Source organism: Epinephelus fuscoguttatus, linkage group LG24, assembly GCF_011397635.1.
Source record: "Epinephelus fuscoguttatus linkage group LG24, E.fuscoguttatus.final_Chr_v1".
Lineage (NCBI taxonomy): Eukaryota > Metazoa > Chordata > Actinopteri > Perciformes > Serranidae > Epinephelus > Epinephelus fuscoguttatus.
Genome location: NC_064775.1, coordinates 4,679,799 through 4,698,159, shown reverse-complemented (window position 1 = coordinate 4,698,159; position 18,361 = coordinate 4,679,799). Strand labels below are relative to the sequence as shown.

General features: G+C 39.5%; 2 protein-coding genes and 1 long non-coding RNA gene across 4 annotated transcripts in view; 1 reads left to right on the top strand and 2 right to left on the bottom strand.

Moving 5' to 3' along the window:
* Positions 1-415, bottom strand: part of LOC125884883 (methyl-CpG-binding domain protein 5-like) — a 50,022-nt gene extending 49,607 nt beyond the window's left edge. Inside the window, exon 1 of one of the 2 annotated variants that reach the window (XM_049570147.1) lies at positions 357-415. The gene's annotated coding sequence lies outside the window, so the exon portion shown is untranslated. The other variant, XM_049570146.1, reaches the window with a different exon arrangement.
* A 5,271-nt stretch (positions 416-5,686) lies between these two features.
* orc4 (origin recognition complex, subunit 4) lies at positions 5,687-18,338 on the top strand. Its single transcript, XM_049570157.1, has 14 exons — positions 5,687-5,766; positions 6,454-6,527; positions 6,608-6,684; positions 9,829-9,919; positions 10,046-10,121; positions 10,208-10,293; positions 10,367-10,415; positions 14,010-14,161; positions 14,248-14,421; positions 14,501-14,587; positions 14,678-14,786; positions 17,289-17,384; positions 17,683-17,750; positions 17,851-18,338. Exons 2-14 carry the CDS (start codon positions 6,471-6,473, stop codon positions 18,031-18,033), a joined length of 1,305 nt encoding a protein of 434 aa, XP_049426114.1. The 5' UTR covers positions 5,687-5,766; positions 6,454-6,470; the 3' UTR covers positions 18,034-18,338.
* On the bottom strand, positions 10,192-14,035 carry LOC125884891 (uncharacterized). Its single transcript, XR_007448774.1, has 3 exons — positions 13,989-14,035; positions 10,351-10,405; positions 10,192-10,263 (listed from the first exon to the last, which is right to left on the bottom strand). It is a non-coding gene; the product is annotated as an uncharacterized LOC125884891 (long non-coding RNA).
* Positions 18,339-18,361: the final 23 nt, after the last annotated feature.

Genomic DNA, 18,361 nt, shown 5'->3' with positions numbered 1-18,361 from the left:
ATTCCGACTCCATATTGTCGAAGTAAAACGCACCAAGGCCCGCGTTGGGGTTTCGAGCCAAGGGGGCCAGGCAAGGCCAGGGCCAGGCCGAGTTAGCACGGGTTAGCTTAGCATGCTAGCTAACAGCCGTGCAAACCCGTTGCGTTTGCAGAGAGAGAGAGAGAGAGAGAGAGAGCGAAGAAGAAGAAGAGAGAGACGCTTTTCAGGCACTAACGTTTCTGTCTGCGTCAAATCAAACCGTAAACAGCTCCTTCTTACCCGGGCATCCCTGCGAATGCATACCGGCACCGAAACCGTGACACGGGCGAGCGGCAGCGCGTTTCTGAGCTTTGGAAAAATAAGAATAAGAAGCCTACCCATTAGTTCTCTGCCTCTGCTGGTTCTCCTACACTGGGATATTGGAAATGATGGAGAGCCGCACTGCGCATGCGCGGCAGGCAGGCAGGCAGGAGCAGCCAGCAGATGGGAGAGGTGATGCACGTTACCCCCAGAGCTCAGATACATAAGCTCTGCATGGCAAAGAAAAAAGGAAAAAAGTTGGGAATGAAATTATGAAATGAGTGAGGAACAACTGGATGTGTGGGTGGGCTGACTCACACAGGGATGGAGTGATCAGTGAGGCTCCCACAGTGGGGTCTGGGGGCCTCCAGGGGCCCCTGAGCTTCACCAAGGGAGGGAATCATCCTGTTATTTCACTTATTTGACTTGAATCCTGCGACAGAATCAAAGACAGTGACCTTTCTTGGGGAGAAAGGGCCGCAACTAACAGTTTCTCACGTATTTGATCAGTTGTTCAGTCTCTAAAATGTCAGAAAATGGTGAAAAATAATAAAAATCAGTGTTTCCTGAAGCCCGAGATGACGTCCTCAAATGTCTTCTTTTGTCCAAACTTACAGACATTCAGTTTGCTATCACAGAGGAGGAAAGAAACCAGAACATATTTACATTTAAGGAGCTGGAATCAGACAAATATGATATTTTTTCCTGAGAAAATTACTTAAATAATTCATCAATTATCAAATTAGTTGATTAATTTAATAGTTGACAGCTAATCACTTCAATAATCAACAGTAATATGCTATTACAGCCATGATAAACTCAACTACAGGTAAATTATGCTTTATCCACCAACATTCTGAACACATACAGGTGACACAGAACACAAAGTGCAGGAGCAGTTTTCGCTGACTTCCAGAAACTATCTAATAAACACCGAGGCACCCGGCGAAACAGAACTGACACTGCCATGTTTCTTATTGTCAAACTCGTCCACTTAGCAACAGTAACTAGGGAAGTGGGACTTAGGATGGGTAAATTGGGCCCCGAAGAACACTGCTCAGCCTTGCAGCCAATCTTGTTGACATCACACCTTGGCCTGGAAACAAGGTCAATCATGACTTCTTCTGTACAAATTTTTGATCCACGGAGGTTTTATATTTGGAGCAAAGAAAAACGGCTTAAAAAACCGTGACTGTAAAGTTGAACTGAGCAGGAATTTGTGGGCGGGGCCAGGAGGAGATACCCTATTGTGCATATTCAGTGGGAAAGCTACATGCTAGAGATAGAAAACTAGCTTAAAGGGATAGCGCACCCAAAAATGAAAATTCAGCCATTATCTACTCACCCATATGCCGAGGGAGGCTCAGGTGAAGTTTTAGAGTCCTCACATCACTTGCAGAGATCCAAGGGGAGAGGAGGTAGCAACACAACTCCACCTAATGGAGGCTGACGGCGCCCCAGATTCAAACGTCCAAAAACACATATTTGAAACCACAAAATATCTCCATACTGCTCGTCCGTAGTGATCCAAGTGTCCTGAAGCCCCGACGTAAAAAGTTGTTGCATATGGGTGAGTAGATAATGGCTGAATTGTCATTTTTGGGTGCACTTTTGGGTGAAGACATGCCCAAACGCAACCATGGAGCTAAATGTATTAAACTGTGTGGACCTTGAACTAATGACTCAGGAGAAATCTGGACTCTGAGGCTGCACCAGTTGGGAACCACTGCTTTCGGATGACTCCTGCTGTCTATCGTCGGGCCATATAAACTTGTTGTCGTGACCACCACAGAAGGCCCGCCTCTCAACTCATCTGACTGGGCAATCGGGAAAAAAAGCGGAGATGACTTTGGGTAATTTCCTGCTTTGAATTGAAGTTTTTTCAACTTGAGTTCAGAGCACTCCGGCAAAAACGCCAGGCGCCTCGAGTGCAGAAACGTGAGGTGCGTAGCAACACTTAAGTTGCGAACAAAAAGCCTAATTCTCATAAACACTTACAAAAAAGCGCCTCCAGCTGCTGAAAAGCAAACATTTTGATGGCACATTTTTGTTTCTGTGGCCGTTAACAACCTGGTCTCGCTCCGAAGTTGTTGAAATCTGACACTTGGGCAGTGACTTGCGGTGTTAGACAGTGATGAAAAAAGCCGTCCTTTAACGTCAGCATGATATGGAGCCGGTCGCGGTTAAAGTTTAACAGCGCTAGGTGGCGTCAGGGAGAAACACAGCAGGACAAGAACTAAAGTTAAGGCGGCGAAAGTCCCGCCTGTCCAAAGATTATAAAGCCAAACCCTGTTCTTTTGTCCTCAACCCAACCACGTGCGTTAGTTGTCAGAGGACAAAAGTGTCAATTCACGGTGTACTGACGTAGTGCTTTTATTTTGAAAAAAACTGCATGCAAACTGTACATCTCCTGTGAAAACAGAAGTTTATTTTGAAAGAAGACAATACATGTAACAGGCAGAAGTTGACACGGCGTCCCAGAACGTCAACAACCAACACAACCAGAGTACCTTGGACGTCGTCAGGTCCATGACCAAACATGTTGCCTTTAAAGGAACAGGAAATAGCAGTGTGGTTTCAGTATGTAGTTTTACAGCAGTGATGGATGTGATGTGTGTTCAAGTGTGTGCATAATTAATATACTGTATAGATTAACAGGAAAGAAAAACATATTTACAACTGTAAAAAACACCTGTGTGATTATTTAAAACTCACATTAAACCTCAGTATTTAACACACTAGACAGCAGAGAACAGACACGTAATATTCAAAGCAAATATTCTTTGTCAGGGTTAAAATAAAACACAATCACCTCCTTGTTGATGTAATAAAACTCACTAATAATAATCCCATTAACGGCAGCTGATAGCTTGGAGGTATTGTGTCACATTAATGAGGCGTATTGTGTTAACAAGATTAATACTATTAGCTGCAAATTGTTGTAATGCTGATAACTAATTACAGTAATTGGAAGGTTTTAATTTTAAAACTATTAACACCGGCTGCATCACCTGTAGCAATTCATCAGCCGTTATGAGACATTGTTGAATTATTAAAATAATATGAGTGGAATACAGAAAAATAAATTTCTACTGGAGATGAAAAAGTACAAACTGCAGTGTTGTGGTTGTTTCCCAGTTATATGTGTTTATGAGAACATAAAAATATGAAACACAGCGAAGCAAAAAGAGACGCTCAGCAAAATAATTTCCCTGGATAAATAAAGGTCACAAAAGCTCAAAGATGGAGGGGTTCAGTCATCTGAAGTGAAAAGGAGACGCAGCTCAGGGTGCAAATGCTGGAGTTCTGTCTGAAGGTCAAACCTGAGGAGACGTTAAATTAATTCAGTGTATGGCTGCTCTAAAAGGAGCGCTTCATGTATTTTTAAGGGCAAACACAGAGCTGAATGTGTGAGCCGAGAGCCGTATTTTAGAATAATGTGACAGGCTAAATGTGAGCGGAGACCGGGAGACGATTTGCGAGATATCTGGTGGTTTATTGTGCTTTTTTCATCAGTCAACCAAAAGCCACAGGAAGCGTTTAAGTATCTCCAGAGCTCCGTCATCATTGTGAGTGAGTAAAAGATGTTGCGCAGCCTTTCAGATGAACCATCCCTCCTAATTTTATCAAAGTCAGAGCAGCGGTGGCGGTTATGGCTTAAAAAAATGTAATTTATAATTGCATATAATTGCCTCTGGTAGGGCAATCAGTGTCATCTTTGGAAATGCTTTTCATCACACCTCCAAATTTTGTCAGGATCACACAGATGTTTTCTAAAATTAAAATTTATTACTGAGTCCTGAGTAGATGTTGCTTGTCTGAGAGTAAAGACTGCAAGGTGGGATATATGGGCTGAAATTAAGAGAAAATGTAATAATAATATTTATTTATATGGCACCTTTAAAAGCAGAGTTTACAAAGTGCTTTGAAAGCAGCAGCAAGATGCCCCAGAGGCAACATAATAGAAGACAAACTAATGCAGAACTAAAGCAAAGAAAAAAATTAAGGAAAATGAAACAAGAGATAAGATGGAAAAACATCAGGAATTAGGCGGATGATTATGACAAGTAGAAATAAAAACAATAAAACCACACAAATAAGAGTAAATGCAATAAAAAGACTAAAAGCAAGAAACACACACTGAAAAAAATAATAAGGAGGTTTGAAGACAGAATAAAAAGATAAATAAAAAGACGTGTATTGTGTTAAACATTTCAGCTATAAACCTGGGTGTTACTAAAATTATTTGCATCATGTATTTGCAAAGTATTTGTAAGATACTATTTCTCCAGACAAAAACACTGCTGCAAATGCAAATGCTCAAAGATGTGGTCATTCCAAAGATGCTTTTAAAGACAAATAAAATGTTGATTAATGTACATAAATTGCTATATACTACTACTACTACTACTACTACTACTACTAATAATAATAATGACAATAATTAAAACTAATAATATTTATCTAAAATGTGTTTTTATAACAACATATTTAATTAAAGTTCAATTTTATTTTTAAGTTTTAATATTTTTAAATAATTATTTTATTTTCTATGACAATAATAATCAAAATTAAATCTAATAGTATTTTCAATAAGTGTAGCAACAACAATGATAACAACATATATTATCATTATTAGTAAGTACTTTAATTTATTCTTTAAACATTTTTTAAATAATTAATTTCCTTTTTAACCAACAACAATAATTAAAATTAATTCTAATATTAGTTGAAATGTAAAAATGATTTAAAATATTTTTTACATGATAACAACATATTTTATTAGAATACATATTTTAATTTACTTTTATTTTAGTTTTTGTATTTTGAATAATTCTTTTAATTCTTAATAATAATAATAATAATAAAGTTTACAATTAATTCTAATAATATGAATTTTTTTTAGAATAATTTAAATATTTTGCACATGATAACAACAACTTTTATTATAATAAATATTTTAATTTACTTTTATTTTCAAGTTTTGATATGTTGAATTATTCTTTTGATTTTTAAAAATAATATAATATTTACAATTAATTCTAATAATATGAATTTTATGAATAATTTTAGATATTCTTAAATAAGTATAACAGAAACAACAACATATATTATGATCATTATTATAACTTTATTTAAAAAAAAGAATTATCTAAAATGTGATTTAATTTTAAAGTAATATAATAATGATAATAAATATTACTAAAAATATTAATTTTTAAAATAGTTTTAAATAATTTTAAAAGAATTACAATATTATATCATCACCCTTATTATTATTATTATTATTATCATTATTATTATTATTATTATTGTTCCGTCATTGTGGTCAGCTGCCTCATGCTGTATGTGACAGTGCATTTCTACTCTGCGCCTCAGCCAATCAGAACCGGAGAATCAGTCAAAGCCGGAAGTCGTCATTGCTGGCAGACCAGTATTCCCGCGAAGATTGAGACCTCTCAGGAGGTGGATTGCTGTTTATTTCAGGTATGAATCGTCATTATTATCATGTGTGTACATTTACAGACAGACTAACGTTAATGTGAGAACATTGTCACAGTAGATCGCGAGGACAGAGCGGACTCACGAGCTGCTAACGGTCAGTACAGCGTGGAGACCGAATGACGCCAAACTCCATTATAACATTACGATAAATTAGTACTTCCTTGATTTCCGACAACTATTCATTAATTTTGAATAAACCTTGCGATTGCGTCTGAATATGTACGACTCACGTTATAATTCGGCATACATACCATTCACCAAGGCGTCACGGATTTTAATATATTGCAGAAAACAGCTCTGAAGTACCTATGAGTGTGTGTAACTACAAGTGTAGATTGTATTGAAATAGATGCTTGTTGTTGCATGAGCTGTATGCCGAATTAAATGGTGATATGTCCTCATTAATTATAGTGTTAGTTATTGTTGTTACATTAATGCACAGATGTGACAAAGCGAGATCATTGTGTTTTCACAAGTACTTGACTGGAGTTTGGCAAAGTCAGCTGTCGAGGCGTAGTTAAACGAGGGTAAAGCCATTTAATATAATCACTGTCACATTGTGGTGCAGCTTAATGGACTCAAACCAGACTGAAGCAGTTTTCATTTTCTCAAGGTGCCACTTTGGGCACCACAGATGTCATGTATGTGAACTGGTGACATGTTTTGCAGTCTAGAGTCACAGCAGCATGAGCAAGAGGAAGATCAAGGCTGTCCATCTGCCAGTGGGAGAATGCATCGCACAGGTTTGTATCTGCACACATTACTTATTCCCTCTCTAAGATGTTTAAGGTGATGTGTCGCTGCAATATGTTTTTATTTATAGGTGCAGGAGATGTTGAGGGAGCGGCTCTGCCATCAGCAGCTCCCTGACAGGCCGGAGGGAGTGGAGGCTCAACACAAGTAGGTTTATTTCATGTCGTTTATTATTTTGATGTGTGTTGAGGTGAGTTTCCGCCTTGTTTTAAACCAAAATTATATAATTTTGTTGCTGTGGTTGAGGTTTTTAGCAAAGTCAGAAAGGCTATAAACGAGGAAAAAAACATTTTTACATATCTAAAAATGTTTAGATTAGTGCTGCAATGAACAAATATTATCTATTTTTTTTCGTTTTTTTTTTTTTTTTTTTTTTTACAGTTTTTTAAATACTTTGAATATTTTAACATAATAATAATAATAATAATTAAAATTAAATATTTTTAATAATGAAAATCAAAATTAATAACGAACAAATAATAAATAAAATAAAATTAATAATTTGTAATTTAAAAAAAATAATGACAATGAAAGCAATATATTTCATTTATTATCATTTTATTTATTTTATTTTTTAATATTTCTAAATAATTATTTTAATATCTAAAAATAATTACAATTAAAAGTAATTCTATTCTTTTAATTGTTTTTTAAATAATAATTTTAAAAATGTTAAGTTATAACAATAATAATGAAAAAAGAATGAATATAGTAATATCAATTTAAATATATTTTATAATATAACATTTTAATGTTTTTTTTAAATCACGATAACATTACTATTATTACTACTATTATAATTATTATAATTACTATTAATGTACTAAATCAACTAAAAAATTAAAATAATATCTTTAAAGAATGAATGAATAATTCTAATAATATTATAAAAAATATATTATTATTATTGTGTATGGAGTCATTGTGGTCAGCTGCCTCATGCTGTATATGACATATATCTTTATATCTATTAACTTGATTATTATTTTCTCAAGTCACCGTTTGGTCTATATAATGTTGAAAATTGGGGGAAAAAAGCCACCTTCAAATTGCTTTTTCTGCCCCAAAACAGCCCCAATTCACCAAAATAATAATGTAAATGTACAGTAAGTTACTGTGATTAAAGGTCCAGTGTGAAGGATTTAGGAGGATATATTGGCAGAGATGCAATATAACAAATTACAGCTTCCAAATATGCTCAAAAATAGCCGCCCACAGACGCCGTAACTGAAGATATGATAAACTCACTGTCTTTGGTTTAATTGTACTCACTGTTTGATGATCCAGGGTGCTTCGGTTGGTTTAAGAGTTGATTGATTTGCAGGATGTTCAAATCAGTATTAAACGACTTAATCAGACAATAATAAAACTAAGACTAACTAAATAGGCAGCTGTAAGAGACTGTAACCTTTTACGTCGTCTTACACGCTTCACACTCACGAGATGCCAGGTCAGGTGGTGCATCGAAGTGACTCTCAAAAAATAATAGGAAGCTAGGACCAAAAAATAATCGGAAGCTAGGACCAAAAAATAATAGGAAGCTAGGACCAAAAAATAATCGGAAGCTAGGACCAAAAAATAATAGGAAGCTAGGACTTGCTCGAAATGGAATTGACAGTGAGTGCGTTTACATGGACAGTTTAATTCCCTTTTCATTCAGAATGAAAGTTCATTCCTATTAAAAGTGATCTTGTAAACATCTAATTCGGAATAAAAATGGCCAATGCGATTGAAAATTCAATCCGATGTAAGGGGCTGGAATATTCCGTTTCTAATTCCGAATGAAAGAATTTCTCGCACTTGTATACACTCATTCCTCTTTAAGTTCATTCCGGTCTTTCTGCGCATGCTCGTTTCCTTGACGTATATAGCGCGCGCATGACAAGATGGCAGCTTCTAAGAACAAGAGATGGTCCCGAGCGGTCTTCTACCTCCCGTCTCCTCCTCAATAGACATAACATCCGCCTCGCCCCCTATCCAATCAGAAACCTTCCCTGCCCCAAACCTCGCGCGGACCCAAAAACAGGCAATTAAAAGGCGATTAAACTGATCTCCCGTGTAAACCCTCATTGGGAATGAATATTTCCCATGTAAACTACCTGGAAAGACTTTAATTCCGAATGATTTCCATTGACAGAAAGCATGTTTTCTTTAGTGTGTAATCACCTGAATTAAAAGAATCATTGTGTTTTTAATACCTCAGAATGAGCCGTTCATATCTACATAAGGAGCAGGTCCTCATGTTGCACCACCATGTTTCTACAGTAGCCTAGAACGGACAAACCAAACATTGACCTTCGATGTGACCATTCAGGTTTTCTCGTTGGTTGCCAGAGTTAGCTGCCCCTCTGCGACGAGCTGAACTTCATTGGATAAACACTGATTTTTAACATGAAACCTCTTTATTCAGTGTTTCTACCGAATTAAATCACCTAATCTGTTTATTTTGGAGAGGAAGAGACCTCTGTGGATAATTCGGCTGCCGTCAAAAACCTCTCGAACGTCTAGGTCTGAAGTCGGAAGAGATAAAATGTGAGCAGACGTTAGCAGGTGCTGGGCTAGCAGCCATCTCACTGGGCTCATACATCAAGCTCCTAAAGGCCTCACTGAGGAAGCTTGGGCAGCACTATGGGTATTCAAGATGGCGACTTACTGTCATGTTTCATAAGTCTGAGGAACAGCTGCGTGGCTGGAAACGTCACTGCGTTAAATCGCTCTAGCAGCCGTCTCCAAGAAACCAAGAAACACTGGTGTGTGCAACTGCAATCTTCACCACTAGATGTCACTAATCCCTTTTGAGTCTGACACACTGGACCTTTAAAGCCCAGGTTGCCACTTACAAGTCATGAAAGGTTTGGAAATGACACATCAGGCGTTAAAAAATTACAGGGATTTGTCACAGTAGAGAAAACTCTTCCTCATTGAGAGATATGTCGTAGTTAAATGGGGCAAGATGAACTTTAGATTCACAAAATCAGAGGAAAATCCGTGAGTCTCAAATAAAACCCGTAGTAGGTTTGTCATCTGTGATAAAGAGACGACCTGGAGTCTGTGTGAGAGCCTCAGTGACCCAGTTCAGTCTTACCTGGCTGACAGCACTGTCCCAGTTAGAGGTTGGAAAGCTCCCAGCTGACTCGAACACAACAGCAGCGTCCCAGGTGCTGAAATCCACCTTAATCGTCTGTGCTCATTAGACGGAGCTCTAAGTAGGAACATTTAACCATAGAAGTCTTTATATTCCACACCTGGAGGAGCATTATGGGTACTGTAGTCACGACACTGTGCTTCCAGACACCTCCTGGAGCTGCTGAAGCGGACAGCCGTCCACGGGGAGAGTAACTCGGTGCTGATCGTGGGTCCCAGGGGAGCGGGGAAGACAATGGTGAGCCTCTGAAGCCGTGCTTAAAGAAAATGTCTGAAAAAGATGATGGATTGTTTCAGACGTGTGTTTAAATCCTGGGAGGGTTGTGTTGTCTGACGGTGTCTGTGTGTGTTTTTGTGTCTGCAGCTGCTCCAGTGTGTGCTCAGAGACCTGCTGGGGGAACAGGAAGTGCAGAAGAACCTGCTCCAGGTTCACCTCAACGGTACAGGCTCTGACTCTCAACCAGACCTCATGTTATTTATTCTGAATTTAAGTGCAGATAATTAACTTCTTCCCTGTTTGCCGCAGGTCTCCTGCAGACGGACGACAGAATAGCGCTGAAAGAAATAACGCGGCAGCTCCACCTGGAAAACGTCGTCGGTGACAAAGTGTTTGTAAGTATTTAAGAAGAGTTTCAATGTCATTTAAATGCAATAAAATACTTTAAATACCTGTTTTTCGTTTCAGGGAAGCTTTGCAGAGAATCTGGCTTTCTTGCTGGAGGCGCTGAAGAAAGGTGAGAAAATTCATCATTCGTAATTCAGCATTTTAAATTAAATTATTATTATTATTATTTATACTATTTTCACATGTTTTTGTGTCTAATTGATTAATAGGAGCAACATATATTGAAAATAGTCCACTAATGTTAATGGGCATTTGTTCATCGTCGATTTACGTCCATTAAAAGTGTGTTTTTGTCACTGACAGGCTCAGATTGATATTAGAAGTGTCTGACAACGTAATGGAAAGGATCCCGACAGAGATTTTTGTCACTGACAGGCTCAGATTGATATTAGAAGTGTCTGACAACGTAATGGAAAGGATCCCGACAGATTTTTGTCACTGACAGGCTCAGATTGATATTAGAAGTGTCTGACAACGTAATGGAAAGGATTCCGACAGAGATTTTTGTCACTGACAGGCTCAGATTGATATTAGAAGTGTCTGACAACGTAATGGAAAGGATCCCGACAGATTTTTGTCACTGACAGGCTCAGATTGACATTAGAAGTGTCTGACAACGTAATGGAAAGGATCCCGACAGAGATTTTTGTCACTGACAGGCTCAGATTGATATTAGAAGTGTCTGACAACGTAATGGAAAGGATTCCGACAGAGATTTTTGTCACTGACAGGCTTAGATTGATATTAGAAGTGTCTTACAACGTAATGGAAAGGATACTGACAGAGATAGAGCTTTGTGTTAAAGAGTAAGATCCTTTTTGTTTAACCAGAAACAGCCAAGATATCGGCATCACCAAACCCACCCGACTCCATTTAAACAATCAGTGAAACACACCTCATTCACAGTCGACAGAAACAAAATAAAACTCACAGAAACCATCTTTGTTCGTCTTTCCACTATGGGTTGGTTGAAATTAACCCTTAAATCACCCAGTTAGATGTGAGAATGCACTGGCTCTTTATCCAAAATGGACAAGAATTGAGATTAAACAACCGCAATCATTAAGTTCAATCGTATTTTATGAAAATAATAAAGTACTAAGGAAGGTAGATACTACTTGTCTCACCACCACAGTAAACATGAGGGAGGTTTATCAGGGTCATGAACATAAGACAAGACGAGATGATTATTTGAGGGGAATTACCAGAGACCTGGAATTCAAAGCAAATATAACAGATAATGTTTTTAACACATGGGCAGAAAAGGGACTGGTAAGATTCAGACAATGGGCCTCATGCAAGAAACGATTTATGAACGGATCTTCTCTTATTTTGTTCGTACCCAGTGACTTTTGGGATTCACCAGTGGTACGAGAGTACGAGTGGTTGAGAGCTCTCTTACCAAGATAAGGGAAAATCATCCTGTTCACACAGCTCACAAATTGCTTGTTGAATGCACAGAAACATATGTTTTTTATTTCAGGAACATACGAAAACAGATTATATAGTATAATGTCGATTAGTATATGCTTTAAATGACTTCTAATGATTTATTATTTAATTCAAAAATCCTATCGGTTAATTGAACCCACTCAAGACCGAGGTTATGCCCTCACCCCATGGCTGATGACCCCCCTGGCAAACCCCCTGAGTGCTGAAGGCCAGGTGGATGTGACGCTCTGGAAAATTTCTGTGTTTAATTTCATTTAATAGTGCCTCAATTTCATTGTTTCTAAAGTTCTTCTTTTTCTTCTTCTTGTTCTTTTTCCCGTGGCATCTCTCCAATTGTTGTGCCAGGGTTAGGTCTTTGAATGCGGCACATCCAGATTTGACTTCTCTTATTTTTTCTCTTAACCCAAAAAATAAGAGAAAATATAAGAGAAATTTAAGAGAATGTTGCTGCATGAGGCCCCCTATTTGTAAACCGTACAACAAACCAACTAATCAGTTTTACAGACATCTACAAATAAGAAGTCATTTAAAAAGTGAGCAGAGAAAGAACATGCAGGATATTCATCTTCCTCTGAAACGTATTATAAGTAGCTATAATGAACAACATAAAAACATGACAGCAAAGTAAATTAAAATTCTACAAGGCAAACAGGAAAAAAACAACGAATATCATGAAGATCACTGAAACTCACACACTACCAATTCCTTATTTTTGGAGAGAAGTCGCTTAGAAAATAAACATGATTTACTTCTTGACCCCAGAGATTGTCTCAAAATATGGAGGAACTATGGGGAAGATCATGCTAACTATATTAAATACATAAAGGTTGAAAGTGTTCACACTGATTTAAAAAAAACAAACAAACAAAAAACCCTCTGTATTTAAAAGCTAACATATCATTAAATACATGATTTAATAAAATGGAAAAGTTTGATTCAAGATTGTCTCAAAATATGGAGGAACTATGGGGAAGATCATGCTAACTATATTAAATACATAAAGATTGAAAGTGTTCACACTGATTTAAAAAAAAAACCAACAAACAAAAAACCCCTCTGTATTTAAAAGCAGAGCATATCATTTTGGGAAAACCTCCATAAGGAATGAGGAAGATGTGTTTGGGAAAAGGTGGCGTATAGAAGATGGGAGATGGTAACTACACTGTTTTTGTACTGAATGTATGAAAATGTGTACGACATATTAGAAATTACTGTTTATTTAAGTCTGGTGGATTTGGCGACCCGGATTTTGGGGCTGTTTCTGGTTAAAGGAAATGTCCACTTTAGAATGAAAACACAGACAGTACTTACTGACCTTCATGACGACAAGAAGTCCAGTGTAGTTTTTTAATCCACAAAACTTGTTCGGGGTATCGGGCTAGCTGTTGTCCTCCGATACGAGTTTCGTGGATTGTAAAACTACACTGGATTTCTTGTCGGCATGAAGGTCAGTAAGTACTGTCTGTGTTTTCATTCTAAGGGGGCGATCACACAGAAATGAGACGCTAGAAACGCGGATGCTTCAAAGACGCTTAAACGCTGGAAGCACTTATTCAATGCACGCTAGCTACTGGTGTCTGACGCTCAAAAAAGTTGAAAATATTTTAACTTTTCAGCGTCTATGCGCGTCTAAAAAGAAACGTTTACAAAAACGCGCGTCTAAAAAGACGATTGAACGCCAGTCAGACGCGCCGTATCATAGGAAAACAATGGTTTTACTGGCGTCGCATTTCTTGCATTTTATCTCGGTGTGATCACTCCCTAAAGTGGCCATTTCCTTTCAACAAAAAGGGTGTTACGCTTTCACAAAAAGGTCTATCTCTGTCGGGATCCTTTCCATAATGATGTCAGACTCTTAGAGTAATCCCACCAGACTCCATTTACAAAACAGTAATTTTAGCGCATACAGATCCAACATATTTTCACATCTAATTGTGTGTATTAAGGGTTCATTTCAACCAAATCAGAGCTGGTGATTGTTGGAACAGTGGAGAGATGAACCGAGATGGTGCCTCTGACTGTTATTTTGTTTCTGTTTTCAGGGCTGTTCTAGTTCTAAAAAGGATTTTACTCTTTGACACAAAGCTCTATCTCTGTAGGGATCCTTTCCATAATGTTGTCGGACACTTATAATAATCTGAGCCTGTCAGTGACAAAAACAAACACTTTTAGAGGACGTAAAAACTGGAAAAACAAGTTACCTTAGTGGTTTACTGTTTGAGTTTCACACCTTCATCTCTCTGTCGCTCAGGTGATCGCAGCAGCAGCCGCTCCGTGTTGTTCGTCCTGGATGAGTTCGATCTGTTCGCCCACCACAAGAACCAGACTCTTCTCTACAACCTGTTTGACGTCTCCCAGTCCGCCCAGGCTCCCATCGCTGTGGTCGGCGTCACCTGCAGACTGGTGAGAATCACTCGATCATACTGGCCTTTTAAAATAAAACAACACTGGTGGTTTTAAAAGTGACGTGATGGTTCGTCTGCATGCAGGATGTCCTGGAGCTGCTGGAGAAGCGGGTTAAGTCGAGGTTTTCCCACCGTCAGATCCACCTGCTCAGCAACCCGACGTTCACTGAGTACGTGGAGCGGGTCCAGACACAGCTCAGCCTGCCGGACGACTTCCCCGACAGCAAGTTCGCTCAGGAGTGGAACGCCAGCGTACAGGTAACTCAAGGAGCTGATCTCGGTTTAAACATCTGGAATCATGAGTTCATGATCAAACAATCTGTTCGTTTTTCTTCAGACGCTGTGTGGGGACAAATCAGTGGAGGAAGTCTTACAGAGACACTTCAACTCCAGCAAAGACTTCCGCTCACTGCACATGCTGCTGGTACAACACGCCTCCATTTTCTTATCGTCACAAACGACATCAGCCTTTGTATTTGAGATGCTAACACCTGACTGAACTCTGTGTTTACAGATGTTGTGTCTGAGCCGTGTGTCTGTGGCCAAACCAGCCATCAGACCTGCAGACCTGCTGGACGCCAGCAGACTGTGCTTCGCAGACGCCAAGGCGAACATGCTGCACGGTAAGAACATCATCGTGACAATCAATCACACATAGGACTCGCACCTGTTATCAGTGTGGCCAAATGTACGATAATTATTGTATTTGTATGAAAATTTTGTACTCTGTGTGACTCACCTTGTTAACGACAACGACAAAAGGACGCAGTGCTGTATCGTAGGCAACTGCACTTGCTTGAGTTTCTGGAAAACGGTCCTTCAGAACTGAGAGGTGAAATGTCTTCAAGAAACTCACGCGAGTCCCGTTCCCTACGATACAGCACTTATGATTACCACGACCTGGAAGACTGAGAATCTTCACCAACATGAGCCAGTAAACTCTATCGACTTGTCAGGGGATGCACCCTGTTGTTTCCCTGACGATGCTACGTTGTGAACCATGAATTGTTGTTGAAATCGGCAGAAGGAGAGCTAGTTAACGTTAGCTGTTAGTGACAACTAACAAAGGTTGCATTCAGGCCCCCAAGAAGTGCAGGAGGCCTTGAAGCTGATTTAAGTAGTGGCCAAACAGTGTCACATGATGCCTTGCCCAAGAAGACTTTTTTTTCTCCATAGACATCCGTAAGAAAGTGGTTACATTTTTTAACGCCGAGTTCAGACTACACGACATTATTATATGTTCCAACAGTCACCATGTCAGAGTTGGTGATTATAGAGTCATTTAGGCCCAATCCCAATACCCCCCCTTGCCCACTACCTCTTGGCCCTCGAAATGAAGCAACAAGGGGTAGGGGTTGAAATCCTTCCCTAGGAATTGGGACACCACTCACTACGTCACCGTGTCGGTTACGTTCACGCATATGTAACAGGAAGCTGCGAGCCATCTACAATGGAGTCGCCAGTTGAGTTCATTCTACTGATCGTGTTTGCTGTATTCATCATGCTTCGTTTGATGAACGACAGACGATGAAATGATATGTACAACAGGGGACTTCTGCTAGCTAGCTAACCAGCTAACATTACGAGGCAGCATAGTTATACTAGCTGGCGTGTTATCGTAACGTGAAAAATCCAACAATTTTTCAGAACAGGACGGATGACAGACGCCAGATAGTGCGAGCTAGTTAGCTAGCTAACAAGCAACTTGACGACTGTAACGTTAGCTAGCTGGCTAGCTTTCTGTCAACTCCAATCTAGACATCGTGAATAGCAATAATAAATGGTTATACCGTTCTCTACACAAATAGTTATTCGAAAACCTTTTTACAAAAACCCCATGTTTATTTGCGAAATTATATGTACATGTATGAACCTTTTTCCCCCGTCTTTTGCTCAGTGGTAGCCATGGCGATGTCTACCCCTCGCTGGCAAGTCAGCATCTGAAATTGCTCGCTCCGAAGGGCTAGTTTAATACCCACTACCCCTCGTTATGCCCCCTACCCCTACACGCACAAGGGAATTGGGAGACCACTACCCCTCGCGGGAACGCGCAAATCTAGGGGTAGGGCTAAGGGGGGGGTACTGGGACGGGCCCTTAATCGTATCATGACTTGGCCGAGAGACATGACAGACTACACGTGTGTCTGTTAATGTGCAAGCTGAAATGTTGTAGTTACGCCAAACTGCCACCAGATGGCAGGAGCTACATTTGAAGTACCACATGCTAACATGCAAGTCACTGAATCCTCCACAACAAGTTCCTGTAAAAGTTTCACAATAAAAGCCTGTTTAGAAAATGAAGGGATTCTCTCAGTCGAGGTTATAAGGAGCTGTTATGAAGAGGTAACATTGTTTGCTAGCTTGATGCTAATGGCAATACTCAGCGGTTTGACAAAGTGCCTCTGCTGTTTCCTTTTTAGTCTGTGTGGTAACGTCCCTACAGGAAATATCAAACACCCTGGGCTGTTGTTGTCGTACAATACGGCAGCAGATCGCTCTGTGTTCCTATTGGTCAAAGTGACGGCTGTGACGGGAACAGGCGTGAACGACAAAAAGAAAATCAAACACGCTAGACTTTATGTCGGGACATAGTGAGGTGTCCCAGACGTGGAGTCAGTTGTCGTCTTCTATGACACACTACACAACATGAAACGATGGATTATCGCTTACGACAGTCGTTGTCGTTGATGATCCGAGCCGACACCGTACGTCGCTGCGTCGGGCTGTAATCAGGCTGATATCGTGTAGTGTGTACCCGGCATTGTTGTCACACCCCCTGCGAAATGACTCATCTCACTATCAGGATTTAATCCATTCGATCCGATAACAGTTGCAGAGTCTAGACGAGCCCCATCGTTTTATCGTTTATTTGTTGTTTCCCTGGCACAAAGGGGGAATAAATAACAACTACAACAAATGAACGACTACAACAAAACACATCGGGATCTGCTATCAGCCAAATTGTTATTTTCAGTATCGCTATCGGTCCAGAATTTTATAATCCGTGCATGGCATTACGCCCATTTGTTCTCTTGGTTATAAGCTACAGTAGTTTTCCCCAAAATATGCTAATTTTAAGCCTCTGGTACGACTGTTTTTAACATTTCCCATCTCTCTCTCTTCAGGTCTGTCCATCTTGGAGCTGTGCCTGATCATCGCCATGAAACACCTCAACGACGTCTACGAAGGAGAGCCGTTCAATATGCAAATGGTTCACAACGGTACGACACAGAGAGGAGAAAACTGGAGAATAAAAAAAAACACCTGATACGTCTCGAGACGGTGACATGAGAAATCGGACTTTTAGTTTTAGTGCTCGAGCAAATACGCAGCTTCAGTAAAAGCAGAAGTGAGTTTTATAGGTGCAATTTCCAAAAAGCAAAGAGCTTATGAGATGAATCAGCAGGGAAATAAGAGTTTATCACCAAAACTAAAAGTCTTGTTGTGAGTCAAAATATTCAAATGTCAGCCTTTATCTTACTTGTGTGTGATTGTCCGACATTTCCCTGTTTTTTTTAGAGTTTAAGAAGTTCCTGCAGAGGAAGTCAAACTCCATGTACAACTTTGAGCAGCCTGTCATCATGAAGGTCTGTAGAAAACATTCTCATGACACTTAATATGCTGTTTAACTCTATATTTTCACACAAAGCTTACCAACTTTTGAGACTTTGATTTGCCCGTTCTCAGGCCTTCGAGCACCTGCAGCAGCTGGAGCTGATCCGGCCCGTCGACAGCTCGTCGGCCAAAACTCAGAGGGAGTACCAGCTGATGAGACTCATGCTGGACAACAGTCAGATCATGGAGGCCCTGCAGAAGTACCCACAATGCCCCACAGACGTCAAGCAGTGGGCCATGTCGGCGTTTGGTTAGGACTTCTGCAAGAAAATCAGCTGCACTGCTGGAGAAAGTTTGTCTCACATAAAGATACTGAACTGGACAACAGATCGAGCGTTTGTGAGCTGAACCGGGGAGAAAACATGGCTGCCAGCAGTGCCTGCTTCATGTCAGGATTCATTTTCATGTGCTCGGATTATCAAATTTGTTCCAGAGCTGAGTTTTGACATCGTTTGTAAATGATCAGTTTTCAGGAAATAAAAGAAATGGTGGGTTTTGTATCTCTGGGGTCACATTTTTCATGTAAAATTATGCATTCACTAAAATAAATGACTTCTTTAATACGATTGTGAGTAAAACAAGG

Excerpts from the sequence above, each read along its gene's own strand:
- orc4 (XM_049570157.1), top strand. The coding sequence starts at position 6,471 with ATGAGCAAGAGGAAGATCAAGGCTGTCCATCTGCCAGTGGGAGAATGC. Across the intron at positions 6,685-9,828 it reads GGAGTGGAGGCTCAACACAA|ACACCTCCTGGAGCTGCTGA; the intron begins GTAGGTTTATTT and ends CTGTGCTTCCAG. Across the intron at positions 9,920-10,045 it reads GGGGAGCGGGGAAGACAATG|CTGCTCCAGTGTGTGCTCAG; the intron begins GTGAGCCTCTGA and ends TTGTGTCTGCAG.